The sequence below is a fragment of the Lampetra fluviatilis genome, chromosome 49, assembly GCF_964198595.1.
Source record: "Lampetra fluviatilis chromosome 49, kcLamFluv1.1, whole genome shotgun sequence".
NCBI lineage: Eukaryota > Metazoa > Chordata > Hyperoartia > Petromyzontiformes > Petromyzontidae > Lampetra > Lampetra fluviatilis.
This window is the reverse complement of record NC_136323.1, coordinates 4,524,820-4,540,856: the sequence shown is the minus strand read 5'-3', so window position 1 is coordinate 4,540,856 and position 16,037 is coordinate 4,524,820. Positions and strand designations below refer to the sequence as shown.

Here is a 16,037-nt window from a genome sequence, read left to right as displayed (position 1 = left end):
TTAGCGAGTGAGTTGATGAGCGAGTAAGGTGATAAGTGGGGAGCGGTGGCAGTGGTGAGCACGCTCCGCTACAAACCCAGCCGACCGAGTTAGCTTCCCGCTCATGGCCAACATCGGTGACGATTATCCGAACCGGTCCTGGGCCTCCCCTAGGACGACTTAGCCTCAAAACGAGTAGTCAACATCGCCACTGGGGAGACAAAGGCGGCCGGGCGTGGTGCTGGCAACCCATCCTATCGTGTGCAGTGCCGGCTCTCATTTGGTGCTTGCCAACAGCCCTTGCCCCAACAGTCTGTTAAGTCGACATGGGGATCTTAAGCCTTTATTGCGACAAGCAGTCTGGTGGTGGTTGAACGTGGTGGTGGTGGTGGTGTTTCGATTTAAAGATTTCGTGACTGCAGGGATTCATCTTCTTGGTTCTTTCGGTAAAGTCACGTAGAAGGAAAATAATAAATAATAAATAATAAAACATAATAAAATAATTATCACGACGTTTCGGCCACAACGCAAGCAGCCGTCTTCAGGTGGCAGACCTATTCTCCACCTGAAGAAGGCTGCGTGCGTTGTGGCCGAAACGTCGTGAGAATTATCTTATTATGTTTTATTTTTATTATTTTATTCTTTTCCTTCTACGTGACTTTACCGAAAGAACCAAGAAGGTGGTGGTGGTGGTTGAACACGGTGTGGCTCCCATCCCTGGAGTCCCCAAGGCAGGTGAAGGAAGGAATCCACGAGTGACGCTCACAGGAATCGGTCACCGGGGTGGCAGAGTAGCAACAGAATAGCGATGGGAGGGGGGGACCGAGCAAGAGATTCAAACAAGATGGGGAAGTGTGTCGTGACAACAGGCGCGGGATAATGCTGCGACGCTTTCCAACGCGCCCCTTTCGTCCGGGGCAATAACTTATTTGGCCGTACGGAAGCTGACGGGGGAAGGGGGGAGGGGGGAGGGGGCAGCGGCCAGAGCCAGCTGGATTTTAATCCTCGCGAGTTACAGTAGTCCGTTGTGCCGCGTGCGCTTCCGCGTCTCTCACGTTACGTTGTGGAGGAAACCCTCGTACGAAAATGTCCGGTTTTCCACTCGGGGGGGGCGAATTTCACGCCGAAGTTTGCGTTCGCATCGGACCGTGTCCGCAGGAGTTATCGTAAATAGACCGGCAGACGGACAGACGCGCGACTCGGTTTTCTCCCAAGTCGATCCCTTACCACATTAAGTTTGAATCGCGTTGGATCAGCTTAGCAGGAGTGATCCGTGGCCCCGTGTGGCCCCGTGGGCTTATCGTGTGGACATTTGTAGCAGCCAAATACTCCAAACACGCGCGATGCGGAGGGGAAAAACCCGGATGGGCTGGAGAAAAAGCCACGCGACCACGGGGAGACAGATCATGCAAACTACAAATATACACAGCAGGCGTCAAGAGTTGTGATCGAACACACGACCTCCTGCATACCGGGCGATGTAGTTAACATCTCCTAGCCACCGTGGCGCCCATTTTTTTTTGGGGGGGGGGAGGGGGGCATAACCTTGCGGTGAAACAATGGTCCTTGCCAATGGCTTTGTGTAGCTGAAGAATAGGTTGGATATCGCGGCAGGGTTTGGCGTTGTTTTCGCTGAAAATTATCCAAAGTTCGCAGGAAGCCCCACCCAGCGGGAGCTGCGAGCGTCGGGCTCGCTGCCAGGAAGGTGAACGCCAGTCTACGGCCACGTGACCCGCCTAACCCCCCACCCCCTCCCTCGACCTCGCTTGGTTACGGCAAAATGAGGAATCCACCCGTTCCATCTGCACGCGCGCGCATTTTCTCCAGGTGCTCCGGTTTTGCACCAACGCGTACAAACGCTCGTTCACCCGTTCCCGAGATGCCTGCGGGTCGCAAGGGTAGCGGCGGGGGGGGGGGCGGGGGAAATCACGTTCCCCGCTGACTCTCAGAATGCGCGAGTGGTTCAGCGGTAATTTTATTCAGGGAAAAAAAAATACAACTGTAGCGACACAACCGCCCTTCTGCGACAGTCGGCTCTAAACTGTGCCACACGCCCTCCTGCATAGGGCCTTGCGGGAGCCTCGGTCCCAATAAAGTTACTTCATTTCTTGCATGTACGTTCAAGTTATTTCGCACCGTGCATTGCCTACCCCTTCCAGTGAAACTTCAGCAAATGTTTAGACCCTGAAAGTGACTTCACTCTCAAACCGGAGACCCGGATCGGAACCGCAGGATCCCCGGCAGATCCGGCTCGGTATTCCGACGCGGCATCTGCCCGGCTGGCTCAGCCGGACAGCCCACGTCTCTTGCGGCTTGTGGATGACGTGAGCATCCGGCGTAAGGGGGGGGGGATAGAGGGGGGAGGGATTATTTTTAAGCGGCACATCTGGTTTGGTGTGTGTTGCGGTCGCTTGTGGTTGTGTGCGTGTGTGCATTGGGAGGGGTGGCACAATGGTTAGCGCGCTGCGCTAAGCATGTAAAAACTTATTTTCGCACACTCCACGTAGCCAACAGAGCGAACGAAGCTGCCGAGCCGAGTTCGATTCCTGCTCACGGTCAACGCCAAGTGGCGATTAATCCGAACCGGTCCTTGGCCACCTCCAGGTTGACTCGGCCTAAAATTAGAACGGTACCCAATGCGGCGTGTGTGTGTATACACACAGAGAGACAAAGACGGCCGAGCGTGCTGCTGGCCACCCACCCTCTCCGCCTTCGTAGGTGCCGATCACAAGCGGCGCTAAGCCAGGGGGGGAAATCTTCGTAATCTTTTGCCATCGTCGACGCAACGTCTGCGAGCCCGGGCTCGCTCAAGGGGTGCGGCTGGGGGACTGGAGCATGCGAGCGGCAGCGGTGCGAGTTCGATTCCCCCACATCGCGGCCACCATCACAGCAACGTCAATCTTCTTCGTCTTAGTCTTCTTCCACCACGCGTTTGTCCCACTCGTGCGGGGGGGGGGGGGGGGTCCCCTCCCTTCCCCCGTCCCTTGCCAACCTTGTCCACGCCATCTCTCTTTCAGCTCCTAGTGCCGCCACTACCGATCGCACCACATTGCCCCCCCCCCCCACCTCTTCTTCTGTTGACCTCTTTTCCTGTCCACTTGCATCGCTGGCACCTTCTGACCCACGTGAAGGTCCCCGTTGTCACACGACACGACCGTGCCACGCCCCCAGAGCCTCTTCTCTCTCTCAGCTCCTCCGCGATTTCTACCACCTCGAGTCTCCCTCCAGGTGCCCACCAGCAACACCGACACCGGTGATCGCGAGGATCCGAACCGGTCCCCCCTTGGCCCTCGACCCTCAGGGTCGACCTCGGACTCAAACGAGTGCCTGGTGCGGGCGGTGTGCAGTCAACATCACCGCTGGGGGGGGGGGGGGGTAGACAAAGGGGGCTGGGCGGGCGTAGTAGTGCAGACCACCCCACACGCTCCCCCCCCCACCCCTTGTCACCCGTTTACAAAGTGCTGCTGCTCGCTAACAGCACTTGCCCCAGCTTACTGCTGAAGGCTATACGGGGGGGGGGGGGGATCTTTGTCTTTGTGCTCGTCGACATACCTCTGGTAGCTCGGCATCGCAGCACGAGGGGTGTGGCTGGAGACCGAAACGGGCCGAGACTCGCACGGCACGAAACTTTGCACCGGGGTTAGGAGGCCGAGAGCGGAGAGAGCGAGCGAGCAGGAACGCGGCGGAGAAAAAAAGGTGGCTTGCCCACCCCCCCCGCCTCCCCCCACCAAGTGTTCTAATTGAAGGGTGGCACCATCATCACGATCATCACAATTATCATCATGACCCCCCCTCCCCCCCCCCGTGTAGCCTTTAGCAGACTGTTGGGGGCTTGTGCCGTTCGCGAGGAGTGACAGCGCCAACGAAGACGACGCGGCACACGAGGGGGCGGGTGGCCAGCACCACGCCCGCCAGCCTTCGTCTCACAAGTGGCCACGTTGTCGACAAGCGAACCAGGTACTCGTTTGAGGCCGAGTCGACCTAGGGGAGGCCCAGCACCCGTCCAGATAATCGTCACTGGTACCGGCCGGGAACGGGAATCGAACTCGGGTCGCCGCACACGGCCAGTATCATCATCGTCACCACCGTCGTCGTCATCATCAAAACGACAGAAACGAGTTTAGTTTGTTGTCCTTCCCCCGCGTCGCCCATCAGCGCGGTTGGCTGCGTACGGTGCAGAAAGAAGTTCAAAGCACGTGCGTCATCACAAAGGCAAAGATCCCCCACAGACTTCTAGGGGCAAGTGCTGTTCGCGAGGGCCTCGCCTATACCGAGTTTCAAGAGCCAGCAGAGAACTCGAGAGACCAGAACGAGCGTGACCTCGGGGGGGGGGCCCATTGTACGTAGAACTTCTTTCGCACCATACGTAGCCAACCGTGGCCAAATCGGAGGTGCAGGGGAAGGACAAAAAAAGGACGGCACAGCACGCGAGAGGGGGGGGGGGGGGGTGGCCAACACCGCACCCCGGCCGCCTTTGTCTCCCCAGCATCATTATTGATATTTGCACACCGCACCAGGTTACAGTACTCAACTGGGGCCCGAGTCGATCTCGGGGGTGGGAGGAGGAGCCAGGAGCGCATCTCGTATCACTCGCCTCTCGACGCCCGCCAACGCCACAGCCCCCCCCACCCCTCTCCCCTCCCCGTTGAGACAAGACCCAACATAAGCACACTCGAGCGCTGGAAAGAGGGCTTCCGAATGCGTAATTACCGCCACTGCTATTACCATCATTATGGGACAAGCCGCGCCAAGTTGCAGTCATCTTCTTGGTTCTTTCGGTAAAGTCACGTAGAATGGAAATAATAAAATAATAAAAACTAAAAAATAATAAAATATTTCTCGCGACGTTTCGGCCACAACGCAAGCAGCCGTCCTCCTCAGGTGAAGACCAGGTCTGTCGGGGGAGACAGCGTCTGAATGAAGTTATTATTTTATTATTTCCATTCTACGTGAAACCGAAAGAACCAAGAAGATGAATCCCTGCAGTCACGAAAGCTTTAAATCGAAGTTGCAGTCACTGTTTTTTTTATATCGGTTTGCAATTGCAGGCCTCCGCGTGGCCCCCCTCGCAATTAGTGGCGGGCAACAGGCCCAAGACGACCGACCGCCACCGAATCGTCACCTTGCCTGCCGTCCCCCACATGCCCGCAGGGGCACGTGGCACGTGCCGGGCTCGAGCGTTGGTGGGCACTTAAATCGTAATAATTCACATTTGTCTGTAAAGGGCACCTTCCGCTAACGTCTCGAGGCGCCTTGCAAGATCAAGGATACGGAAAGGCGGAGACGAGGAGATGAACGCGATGAACGGGCTTGAGAAGACGCGTTTTAAAGACGAGACTTAAAAAAGTAACCACGTAAAAAAAAAAAAATCGGATAACCGAATTTCCAACGGTAAACGACCTCCCACCTCTGCCGAGCATGGAAGAGTAGGCCAAAAGACACCCTCGACCAGGGGGGAGCCCTGGGCAAGCGCGCACTCTGGTGGTTGCCCTTCCTGCCCATCAGTAGATGGACCGTGGTTCATTGCGGATGGTGACGGTGGTGGTAGGGTGATGGAACTTTAATTCTAGATTTGAAGCTTTCGTGACTGCAAGGATTCATACTCTTAGTCTTTTCGGCAAAGTCACGTAGGTAAAAAATGAAATTAAAATTAATACAAATAAAAGAATAAAATTCACGACGTTTCGGAGGCAACACAAGTCTCCGTCATCAGGTGGGACAGACACAGCCAGATTTGCTGCATCAAGCCGTGACGGTCCCACCTGATGACGGAGACTTGTGTTGCCTCCGAAACGTCGTGAATTTTATTATTTTATTTTTATTAATTTTTATTTCATTTTGACCTACGTGACTTTGCCGAAAAAACGAAGAGTATGATGGAACCTTCATCCAGCAGCGGACAGACCGCAGCCCACAACGACGATCATGGCTGGCCGGAGAAGAAGCCTTCATCGGGCAAGCAGTGGACAGACCACGGCTCACGGGAGGGTGCTCTCGTTCTAGAGCGGCAATTGCACGGCCTGCGCCTTTATCACCTGGTGGGGGCTGGTGGTGGTGGGGGGGGCTCACTAGTGCCGAGAGGCGGACGTGGGGTTCCAAATCAGAACTGGTTTGATGGCTTAGTGGGCCACGTGCGCTTGGAGCCCGCCCGGGCAGTCTCAGATCACTGCTTCTTCTCCGGTTTGTTTGTTTGTTTATATTACACACACACACGGTCTTACAGGGCGGCCCCCTAAAAATGTCAGGACACATTTTAGGGTCATTTAATTTATTTTAGCACCGGCGTTAAAAAAAGGTTTTAATTGTTTAGACCTTTGACTCTTTTGCGTGACGATACGGCCGCGAGATGCGTGCCGGGGGTCCCCGTCGACGGGACCCCCTTGACGGGGACCCCCTTCGAGGGGGTGTCCCGTCGAGGGGGTCCCGTTCACCGCCGAGTCTCAGAACGCGTGAGCGGCTCAGCGTTCACTTCGTTTAGAGGGGGCAACGGATGATCGTGGGTTTTTTTCCCCCCTACATTTAGAATCGACGTGCGTTCAGAGTATTTGGCGGCTATGAATTTCCATGCGATGACGTCGATGATGACGAGCCACTTCGTTGAGCGATCATTTGTGGCCAGGTCGCTTCGGAAAAAGAGCTACGTAGCTCAGTGAGGCCTTAAGTAGTAAAATTCTTAATTAGTTTAGTTCGAACCCAGCGCCCACCCCGATTAATGCTGCCGTTGTGCACAGACCGCACTCGCGAGTTTTGGATGTAAAAGATCCCGTGACGTTGCTCGCAGGAGCGGCGGGGGGGGGGCCCACTCTGTGTGCCGCAATCGGCGTCGTGGTCCAAATAAAAAAATATATGCAGTACATATAAACCAACTAAAAATTAACACCACACAAATTTACTCCATTGGTAGACTACGTGGCAATCATCGCTGCCCCTCCCCTCCCGTCTCCCCCCTCTCACTGCGGGAAAAACTTGGCAAGACCTCCCTCCCTCCAAACGTCTCTCTTCTCACTGTTAATAGCCGACAGTGCCCAGCAGAGGTGTGCTGGAGGAGGGGGCCTTCACAGGCCTTCATCCAGCAGTAGATTTTTATTTTATATACACACACGCACGTACGGCGAGTTGTATACTCCACGAACGCAGCGACAAATTTGACTTGGAAGTAATCTCATTCATAAATAAAAATGTTAAAAGCCAAACCACGTTTCGCGAGGCTCGTTGAGGCCGTGAGCCGGGCGAATACGCGAGAGCTCGACAGATGCAGCCCGCAGGCCCCGTGGCGTTGTTCCGCATCGGCTGCGTTTCCAGAAGCAATGAAGCCAGACCCCCATTGCCTCCTCGACTCTCTAAAAGCGAACGTAAATATGACGTCTGCAGTCCTATTTCCCCAACCCAGTTCCGCTAATCTGCGTCGCTTTGCCGTGTGTCTCTGCGTGTGTGTGTGCGCGTGTATGCCTCTAATGGGGAGCGGTGGTGTAGCGGTTAGCGCGCTGCACTAGGAACCTGGTGACCCGGGTTCGATTCCCGCTCACGGAAAACACCAGTGACGATTATCTGAACCGGTCCTGGGCCTCCCCCTAGGTCGACTCAGCCTCAAATGAGTACCTGGTGTGGTATAAACATCACCACTGGGGAGACAAAGGCGGCCGGGCGTGGTGTTGGCCACCCACCCCCTCGTGTGCCGTGCCGGCTTTCATAGGTGCAGCACTTTCCCCAACAGTCTGTTAAGGGACATCCATTTAGTACGTACCCATGGACGGGGGAGGGGGGGGTTAACCCAAATGCGTTCGCTTGCGTATGGGGGGTCTACTGACAACGGAAACGGGGGTGGGGGGGGGGGTGAGGCCTCGATTAATAATTTGTCTACATTGGCCTTCCAATGAGTTAGATAGTCCGGCGGTGGACTTTGTCTAAACACGTTAATATTATTAATCCTTGATCGTTTCTGCATGGATTACATATGGCCGTTCTATAGGATTGGGGGGGGGGGGGGCGTCAAGCCGTACGTACGCAGGTAGGGGAGGGGGGGGGGTGTAAAAAGTACGCGTGCGTACAGGGAGGGAGAGAGGGCTCAAGTTGTGACAGATTTTTGCGTACCTACTAAATGGATGGCCCCGAAGGCTAAAACAGGCGATCTTTGATGTCTTTGTGCGTGTTTGGATATGGTAAGTGGCCGGGCGTGGTGCTGGCCACCCCCCCCCCCCCTCGTGTGCCGTGCCGGCAGCCTTCATTCGGCGCTCACCAACAACACTTGCCGACGGTCTGTTGTGCGCCATACGGGGGGGAGAGTGACTTTGTCTTTGAGTGGCACAGTGGGCAGCACAGGTGGTGCATCTGCCGGTCATATCGACCGGTTCACCCACAGCAGCCGGGTCTGTCCCGTGACCTCCTGGCAGCAGCGGAGCGTCACACACGCTCCGAGCTGCAAGTGCACCTAGCCTGGGACGATATCAACCATCGCCTTCGTGCGACGTCTCACGTTCCCCCATAGCGACGACGACAACATCGGCGCTCGTCACCACGGTTACCTTCCGCCGTAGCAACTGTGGCTGCAAGTCTCCCCTCTCCTCCACCTCGCGCCGGATGTGGTTGAAAAGGCAGACGGGGAACTGGGCCCGGTAGTGATCGCCGAACGGGCCCAGCACGCCATCCGTGCTCTCTGCAACAAGACGGCGATCGCGAGAACGACGTTAGAAGGACGTTAGAACAACAACGACGGTCGATCTACTGCCGGAGGGAAGCCTCCACCACCACCATCACCACCATCACCATCATCATCACGATCATCATTCAGAGGGTCCGTCCACTGCTGGACGATGAACTCACAAATTCATCGTGATTGCGTCATCACGACTCATCGAGAGCCATGGTCTATCAACTGCTGGATGACGACCTCTACATGTCATCATTGGGCCACGGCCCAGCAAATGTTGAAGGACTCGCCATCCCACCACGGTCACCACCTCCACCATCATCATCCTTAACACCGTGGAGCCAAAATCTCTCTACTGCTGGATGGAGGCCCACTATGCAATCACCATCGTCATCGTCTATGATCACCGCGAGCCATGGTCTATCCACTGCTGGCGGAAGCACCACCACCAGAGCGAGCTCTCCGCCAGACCCCCTACTGGAGGGTATCAGACCGACTCTCCCGCGCCGGCCACGACGTCGTGGGAGTACCCCGACACTTGACCCCACCGCCTGACCCCACCACCACCACCACACGCGACCTGCCGATTGGCCAACCGCGGCGAACCCCGTGGGGTGGACGGAGGTGGCACGGGGAGAGGGCGAATTTAATAAACTTGCCAACAGTATTGCAATAAACACGACTACTCGCGCATAACAACGACAAGGGGAATATTGATCGTGGTCGAGATTAAGGACACAGAGTGGCAGCCAAAAGGAGGGCAAATGCCCCAGAGGATTTCCATCGATGCCACGCGTGTGCGTCTGTCTGTCCTGTGTCGAACTTTCAACGACGAGCCGGCCACCCTCCCCCGCAAGCCTCTCCCCCCCTCCCCCCCACTCACCACCGCCCCCCCCTCACCCACCCGCCGAGATGAACTGGGATCATCCGCTTGGTGCTGCGCTAATCAGCTGCGGCAAAATCCTCGCAATCTTGCAAGGTGGCACACGGCTCGACTCCGCCTCGGCCTAAAAATAGCGACGACTCCCGCTTCCAGTCCCCCCCCCGCCTCCTCCTTCTTAAAAACGTCTGAACGGCGGTGGAAGAGGAGGCCAACATACCCTGCTGGAGGAGAGCCACTCGAAGGAGCTGCCCTCCTAAAAAAAAAAGAAGTGGGACGCTCTTCCGCCAGGCGGTGGCGCGAGCGAGCAAATTGCAGGGGCTGCACCTTTATATTCCTTTCGGGCGCAACCTCACGGCAAAGTTGGCGCGTTTGATTCTTGTTTTTCATCCCCTGTGGCAAAGCGCCGTCCCCCCCCACCCACCCACCCACCTCTCCCCCCAGCCCCCCCCCACGCTCCGAACTTTCTCGACCGCTGGTGCTAAATATTCATCGGCGTGGCTTGGTGGCCTGGCAGAGCCGGCACGACGATGCCGTTTAGCCGTAGGCCGACCCACCCCGCCAACCACCGCCGCCAACCACCGCCGCACCCCTGGCAGCAGCAGCAGCAGCGGCGGCCGCGGCGGCACATTCGCGGTGCCCCAATAATCTCGGAGCTCAAGGTGGCGGCGGCGGGGGCTGCACCCCGTCGGCCGACACGCTTGGAATTTCACATCGAGGAGGCAGGGAGCAGAGCGTGGTTCGATCGCACCGCGCTCGGCAAAAACATTTCTCCTGCACAGTATCCATGCCGCAGCCTGCCCCCCCCCCGCCCGTGCCACCACCCCCCGAACAGCCCCCCCCCACCAGCCCTCCCCTCAGCCCCGCCCCCCCACCCGCTTAGCTCAAGGCGCTTTGCATAGTTTAAAAGCGATAACAAAAGTCGTGATTCAGGGGCAGCGCAAGGGCCGAGGAATGCGCGACCGCAACAGGGGGCACAGCAGGGGGGGGGGGGGTTGGGGGTCACGAGGGCAACAGGGGAGGGACGGGAAGGAGTGGAGGGGCGAGGGGAGGGAAGAGGAAGGGGATGGGCGATGATGGAGAAGAGGTGAGGCTTTAAGAAAGGAATGAGGTTAAGGAGGGAGACTGCTTAGTGCATAGGGGCAGAGCTGGGTCTATGGGCAGTGCTGAGTCTGTGGGCAGCGCTGAGTCTGTGGGCAGTGCTGAGTCTGTGGGCAGTGCTGAGTCTGTGGGCAGTGCTGAGTCTATGGGCAGTGCTGAGTCTGTGGGCAGTGCTGAGTCTGTGGGCAGTGCTGAGTCTGTGGGCAGTGCTGAGTCTGTGGGCAGTGCTGAGTCTGTGGGCAGTGCTGAGTCTGTGGGCAGTGCTGAGTCTATGGGCAGTGCTGAGTCTATGGGCAGTGCTGAGTCTGTGGGCAGTGCTGAGTCTGTGGGCAGTGCTGAGTCTATGGTGCAGTACTTAGTCTATGGTGCAGTGCTGCTCAATGCACAGGGTAAGTCGATTCCAGTGGAGGGGTTGCGAGGAGGGAGAATGACCCAACACGGGGATTGGGGCACAGGGAACGAAGCTGCCGCGATCCGTCCGCCTGTCCCTGCACGAGGCGTCGAGTTCATCGCTCCACGATGTTTGCCACCCAGATGACCGGAGTCCCAGAAGTGTCTTCCGGAAGGCGCCCCCCACCCCCCCCCACCCCCCCCCACAACGTCAAGGCGGCACATTCGTGATCATCTTCTGGAAGACGGCCCTGCGAGCCAATACGTTACGTTCCAGAAGGAGTGCGCGTGCGTGCGTGCGTCTCGTGTGTTTTAATCCGCCCGTTGGGAATAATCCGTCCGGAAGACAATTTCTCCCCAAAACGTAGAGCAGCGTGTCCACAATCATCTTCTGACAAGGAGGGCATTCTCTCCGGCACATTACCGTATTCTCCCAAGCAACGATCACATAAAAAACACACATTCAACGGCACTAAAGTAGACCCGTCAACCATGGAGGGTTTACCCCGTCCGTATTGTTGTGCAGGGAAATCGAGTTCAGGTCCATATGGCGCACAGCCGTTACAATACGGGCAATTTTTTTTAGTTGTTGTCTATTTGTTTGTGTTTCTCCCTTGTGATGGGACTTTGTAGGATGAACGCTGAGATTTGTAAGGGCCACGGGGTGACCGATAAGGTCTGACTTGTCTGTAAGAAGGTAGGGCACTGATAAGGGATTGACAGGTATGTAGTATTCTTGGTTCTTTTGGTAAAGTCATGTAGAAGGGAAATAATAAAATAATATTGATATAAAATAATTTTAATATTTTTTATTGTTTTATGTTAATATTATTTTATTATTCCCTTCTACGTGACTTTACCGAAAGAACCAAGAATATGAATCCCTGCAGTGACGAAAGCTTTAAATCAAGAGGTATGTAGTAGTGTAGTGTATAGTGTAGCGTATAGCGCCGTGTATAGTTTAGTGTATTTTATAGTGGCGTGTATAGTATAGTTTAGTGTAGTGTATAGTGTAGTGTATAGCGCCGTATAAAGTTTAGTGTATAGGATGGACGTTGAGATGTACAAGGGCACGGGGGTGACCAATAATGGTCTACCTGGTCTGTGTAATAGGGTAGGGCACTGATAATAGGGTAGGGCACTGATAAGGGGTTAACAGGAATGTGAATGTTGCGGGCAAGTCTTAACCATCCGGAGGATTTTTTAAATTAAAAAAAATCGGTGTTTAAAACACGCTCTTTGTGCACCACCCACCCACGCGTCGCTGGAAGAAGACGCAATTGGGTCACACACACAAAAAAAATTCCATCCAAATAAAAGCCGATACGCCCAACAGACGGGGCTAACCCATAACATTCGCAGAGCAGAGGAGCCAAAATAATCTCAGGGCCACATCCTTCGCTTCCTGCCTCTCCCCGACCACCCCCGGCACTCGCATGAAACATATATCCCCGAATATCCGACAATACCGGATACTCATTCTTAGAGGCCGAGTCGACCTAGAGGAGACCCAGGACCGGTTCAGATAATCGCCACTGGGTTGTTGGTGGCCGTGAGCGGGAATCGAACCCGGGTCGCCGGGTTCATAGCGCAGCGCGCTACCCGCTATAGTACCACTCCCAGCACACACGCACGTACACACACACGCACGCGCACACACACGTACACACGCACGCACGTACATACACACGCACACACGTACACACACGCACATACGTACACACACGCACGCACGTACACACGCACGCACGCACACACACACGCACACACGCACAGAGCGGTGACAGATTCCAGTAAATGGACAAAACAATAACCACCCAAATCCGGTGGTCATCGCGAAATAAGCGATGACTGTGCACGCGCGTGTGTGTGCGCGTGTACGCGTGGCAAGTTGTTCGGGGGGGGGGTGTGGTGGCTTTATCAGATAACGTGTCCATCTCGTCTGGTGGTCGGTGTCTGTGCCTCTGTGGTGTAACCGTGGGGGCCCCTGGGGCAAGAGTCACGAGAGGGACTTGCGTTCCTTTATCAGATGACGGGAAGAGGCTGAAGCTGCTGCTGCTGCAGCAACATCACAGATCGGGCCAGCCGGGGGATTCTGCTATTGAGCAGTTGCAGAAACAGGGGTGGTGGTGGGGGGGTGGTGGGGAGGGGGGAGAGGGTGGTGGGGAGGGTGGTGGAGGGGTGGAGGGTGGGGGGGAGACTTGCTACCTCGGCGGCGAATGCCATGTGGGAGAAAATAAGTAGGAGTACTGTACACCACCACCATCATCATCAATCATCATCATCATCCTACACGCACACGCCCAACAACACCCACCAACCCCTCCCCTCGTCAAGCCACTTTCAGAGCGAGGGGGGGGGGCCCTCCGGCACGCCGTGCTTTCGGGGAGTTAGTTGACCATACTTCACCACGCGGGGGGCATAGACGATATATTGTCTTCAGCAACCCCCACCCACCGCCCCGATTTTAAAGCCGTCGCCCGTACCCCCCCCCCGCCCCCCGGCTCCCGCGTACGATCCGAATCAAAAATCGCTCCGTCTCCGCGGCGGACGTTCCCCACCTCTCTCTAAAAAAAAGGGGGGGGGGGCACGCTTCTTCCCCCACCACGCCGCTTGCGACCGCCGCTCCGTCGCGAGCCGTCACCGCCACGCGCCTCTCCATCCACAGCTCCCAGTAAAACGCCCCCCCCCCCCGCCCCCCCCGTGAGCTGCCAGTCTCGCAGCGACCCACCAACCCCCGCGTGTACGCGCAGCGTAACCACGTGTGCACGCACGTAGGGAGGGACAAAGACAAAGCTCCACCAACTCCCCCTCCCCCGTATAGCCTTAACATACTGTTGGGGCAAGTGCTGTTAGCGAGCAGCACCTATGAAGGCCGGCACGGCACACGAGGGGGGTGGGTGGCCAGCACCACGCCCGGCCGCCTTTGTCTCCCTGGCGGAGATGCTTTTACACACCGCGCCAGGTACTCATTCGAGGCCGAGTCGACCTAGGGGAGGCCCAGGACCGGTTCAGATAATCGTCACCGGCGTTGGCCGCGAGCGGGAATCGAACTCGGATCGCCGGGTTCGTAGCGCAGCGCATCTAACTCCCCTACGCGCGCACGCAGACGAAACTTCAGAATTCGCCAAAAACAAAAGCTCACAATTCATTCTTCACGCAAGCCACTGGGCTTAAAGGTTTACTCTGCTCGGGGGGGGGGGAGATCTGACCCAAGTGCTTGTTTATTGCACACCACACAATGGTGAAACACCCCCACCCCCTCCCGCCCGTGTCTGTGCGGCGTTAGCACCGAAAAGCTTCCCCTAAAACGAGATCGAGTGACACTCGCGCGCGCGCCACTCAACATTGACAAAGGTTCGCCCCCCCCCCCTCCGGGTATAGCCTCTACTCACAGACTGCTGGGGGACAAGTGCGGTCAAGCTAGTCGAGTCGCACCTACGAAGGTCGGCACACGACGGGGGGAAGGGGGTGGAGGGTGGTGGTGGCAGGAGCCACGCCCGGCCGCCTTTGTCTCCCCAGTGCCGATGTTTGCTACGGCACCGCACCAGGCACTCATTGTCAAGGCTGCGTCGACCGAGGAGCGAGAGAGAGGGAGGGTGGGGGGGGGACCCGGGACCGGTTCCGAGAAAAATCGGCACCGATGTTGCGCCGCGAGCCAGAATCGAACCTCGGGGGTCCTCCGGGTCTGTAGCGCATCGCCCCCACCGCTGCGCCACCGCTCCTCCCACCAACTAAAACGCGCACTCCGGCACACGCACACACCCCCAGAGCAAGCATTCCTCGCACACATTTCCCCTCGAGGGAACCCGGTGAAGATGTATTGCCGCCTTTTTCGTCTTCTTCGACCATCAACAACTCCACCCCCCCCCTCTTGCCTCCACCCCACCCCCCACCCACTCCTCCCTCCTCCCACCTCCTCGCCAAAAATGCGCCAGGAATGCGATGTACTTACCCCAAAACCTCCTCTACCACCAACCATCTCTCCCACCCACCCAACCACCGTGTGGCCGAAAAAAACGCAACAATCGCGTCGGAGGTTCTCGCCGTTCTAGTTCGCCGCGACCGCCGCGCAGCTTCTCCGTCGTCGTCCGACGTTTCGTTCCACCCCCCCACCCCCAACACCCCAGGGGCACGTGGGGGGCGAGCAGACGAGATGCCGCATGGCCGCCGAACGTCGCTCGCGCGCTCCACAGAAAAGCCCCACGACACGACACGGCGGGAGACAGAGAGAGACGCAAATGAATCCGTCAACGGGCCCCAGAGCGGTCGAACGTTTCTAGAAAGGTTGGGAGGTGGGGGGTGGGGGGCAGGTTTCGTGGTTCGAATCCAGCGGCCCCACCCCAGTTAACACCGCGGGTGGCACGGGACGTTAAAGCGTGACGATGACCGCTCCGCACAGTCCGCTTCACTCGCGCTTGAACGTCAAAACGTCGTCGCTGTCGTCATTGTCGCTGTTGTCCATGCCACCCAGCCCGCCCCCCCCCGCCCCCCCTCCGCCCCCCCCCCCGCCCCCCCCCGCCCCCCCTCCGCCCCCCCCCGCGCCCCCCCCGTGTCTGCATTTGCTCAATGGCAATCGCTCTCGTCCCCTTCCCCGGCGGTCGTCAGCCCATTTTTTTCCCACCACTTGCAACAGACGTCAATCTCGGCCGCAACGAAGCGTGGATAATTGGAACAAGAGTTTCTGCCAATTTCTCAAATCGGGGAGAATCCATTCAGATTCGCCACGGTGGTTGGTGGTCGTGGTGGTGGGTGGTGGGTGGGTGGATTTATTTTTTTCCCCATTTGCCGATTCGGTTCAGGACACCCGTCGATCACACGCTCAATTAAATGCAAAACTACAGCAATTCACGCGCCGCGAAGACAAAAGCTCCCATCAACCCTCCCCCGCCCTCACCACCACCGTATAGCCCACAGACTGCCAGGGAGCAAATGGTGTTAGCGAGCGCCTATGAAGATCGGCACGGACGAACGAGGTGTTTGGTTGGGGTTGCCAGAACCACGCCCGGGCAACCTTCCGTCTCCCCGGTGGCGACGTTT

At 57.1% G+C, this 16,037-nt stretch overlaps 1 protein-coding gene across 1 annotated transcript in view; it reads right to left on the bottom strand.

The window, feature by feature from the left end:
* LOC144948479 (protein Niban 2-like) overlaps positions 1 to 16,037 on the bottom strand; it is a 68,617-nt gene that overhangs the window by 36,771 nt on the left and 15,809 nt on the right. The window contains exon 2 of the mRNA XM_078877977.1: positions 8,502 to 8,632. Within this exon, the coding sequence (XP_078734103.1) occupies positions 8,502 to 8,632 (131 nt within the window). The remainder of the gene's footprint in view (positions 1 to 8,501; positions 8,633 to 16,037) is intronic.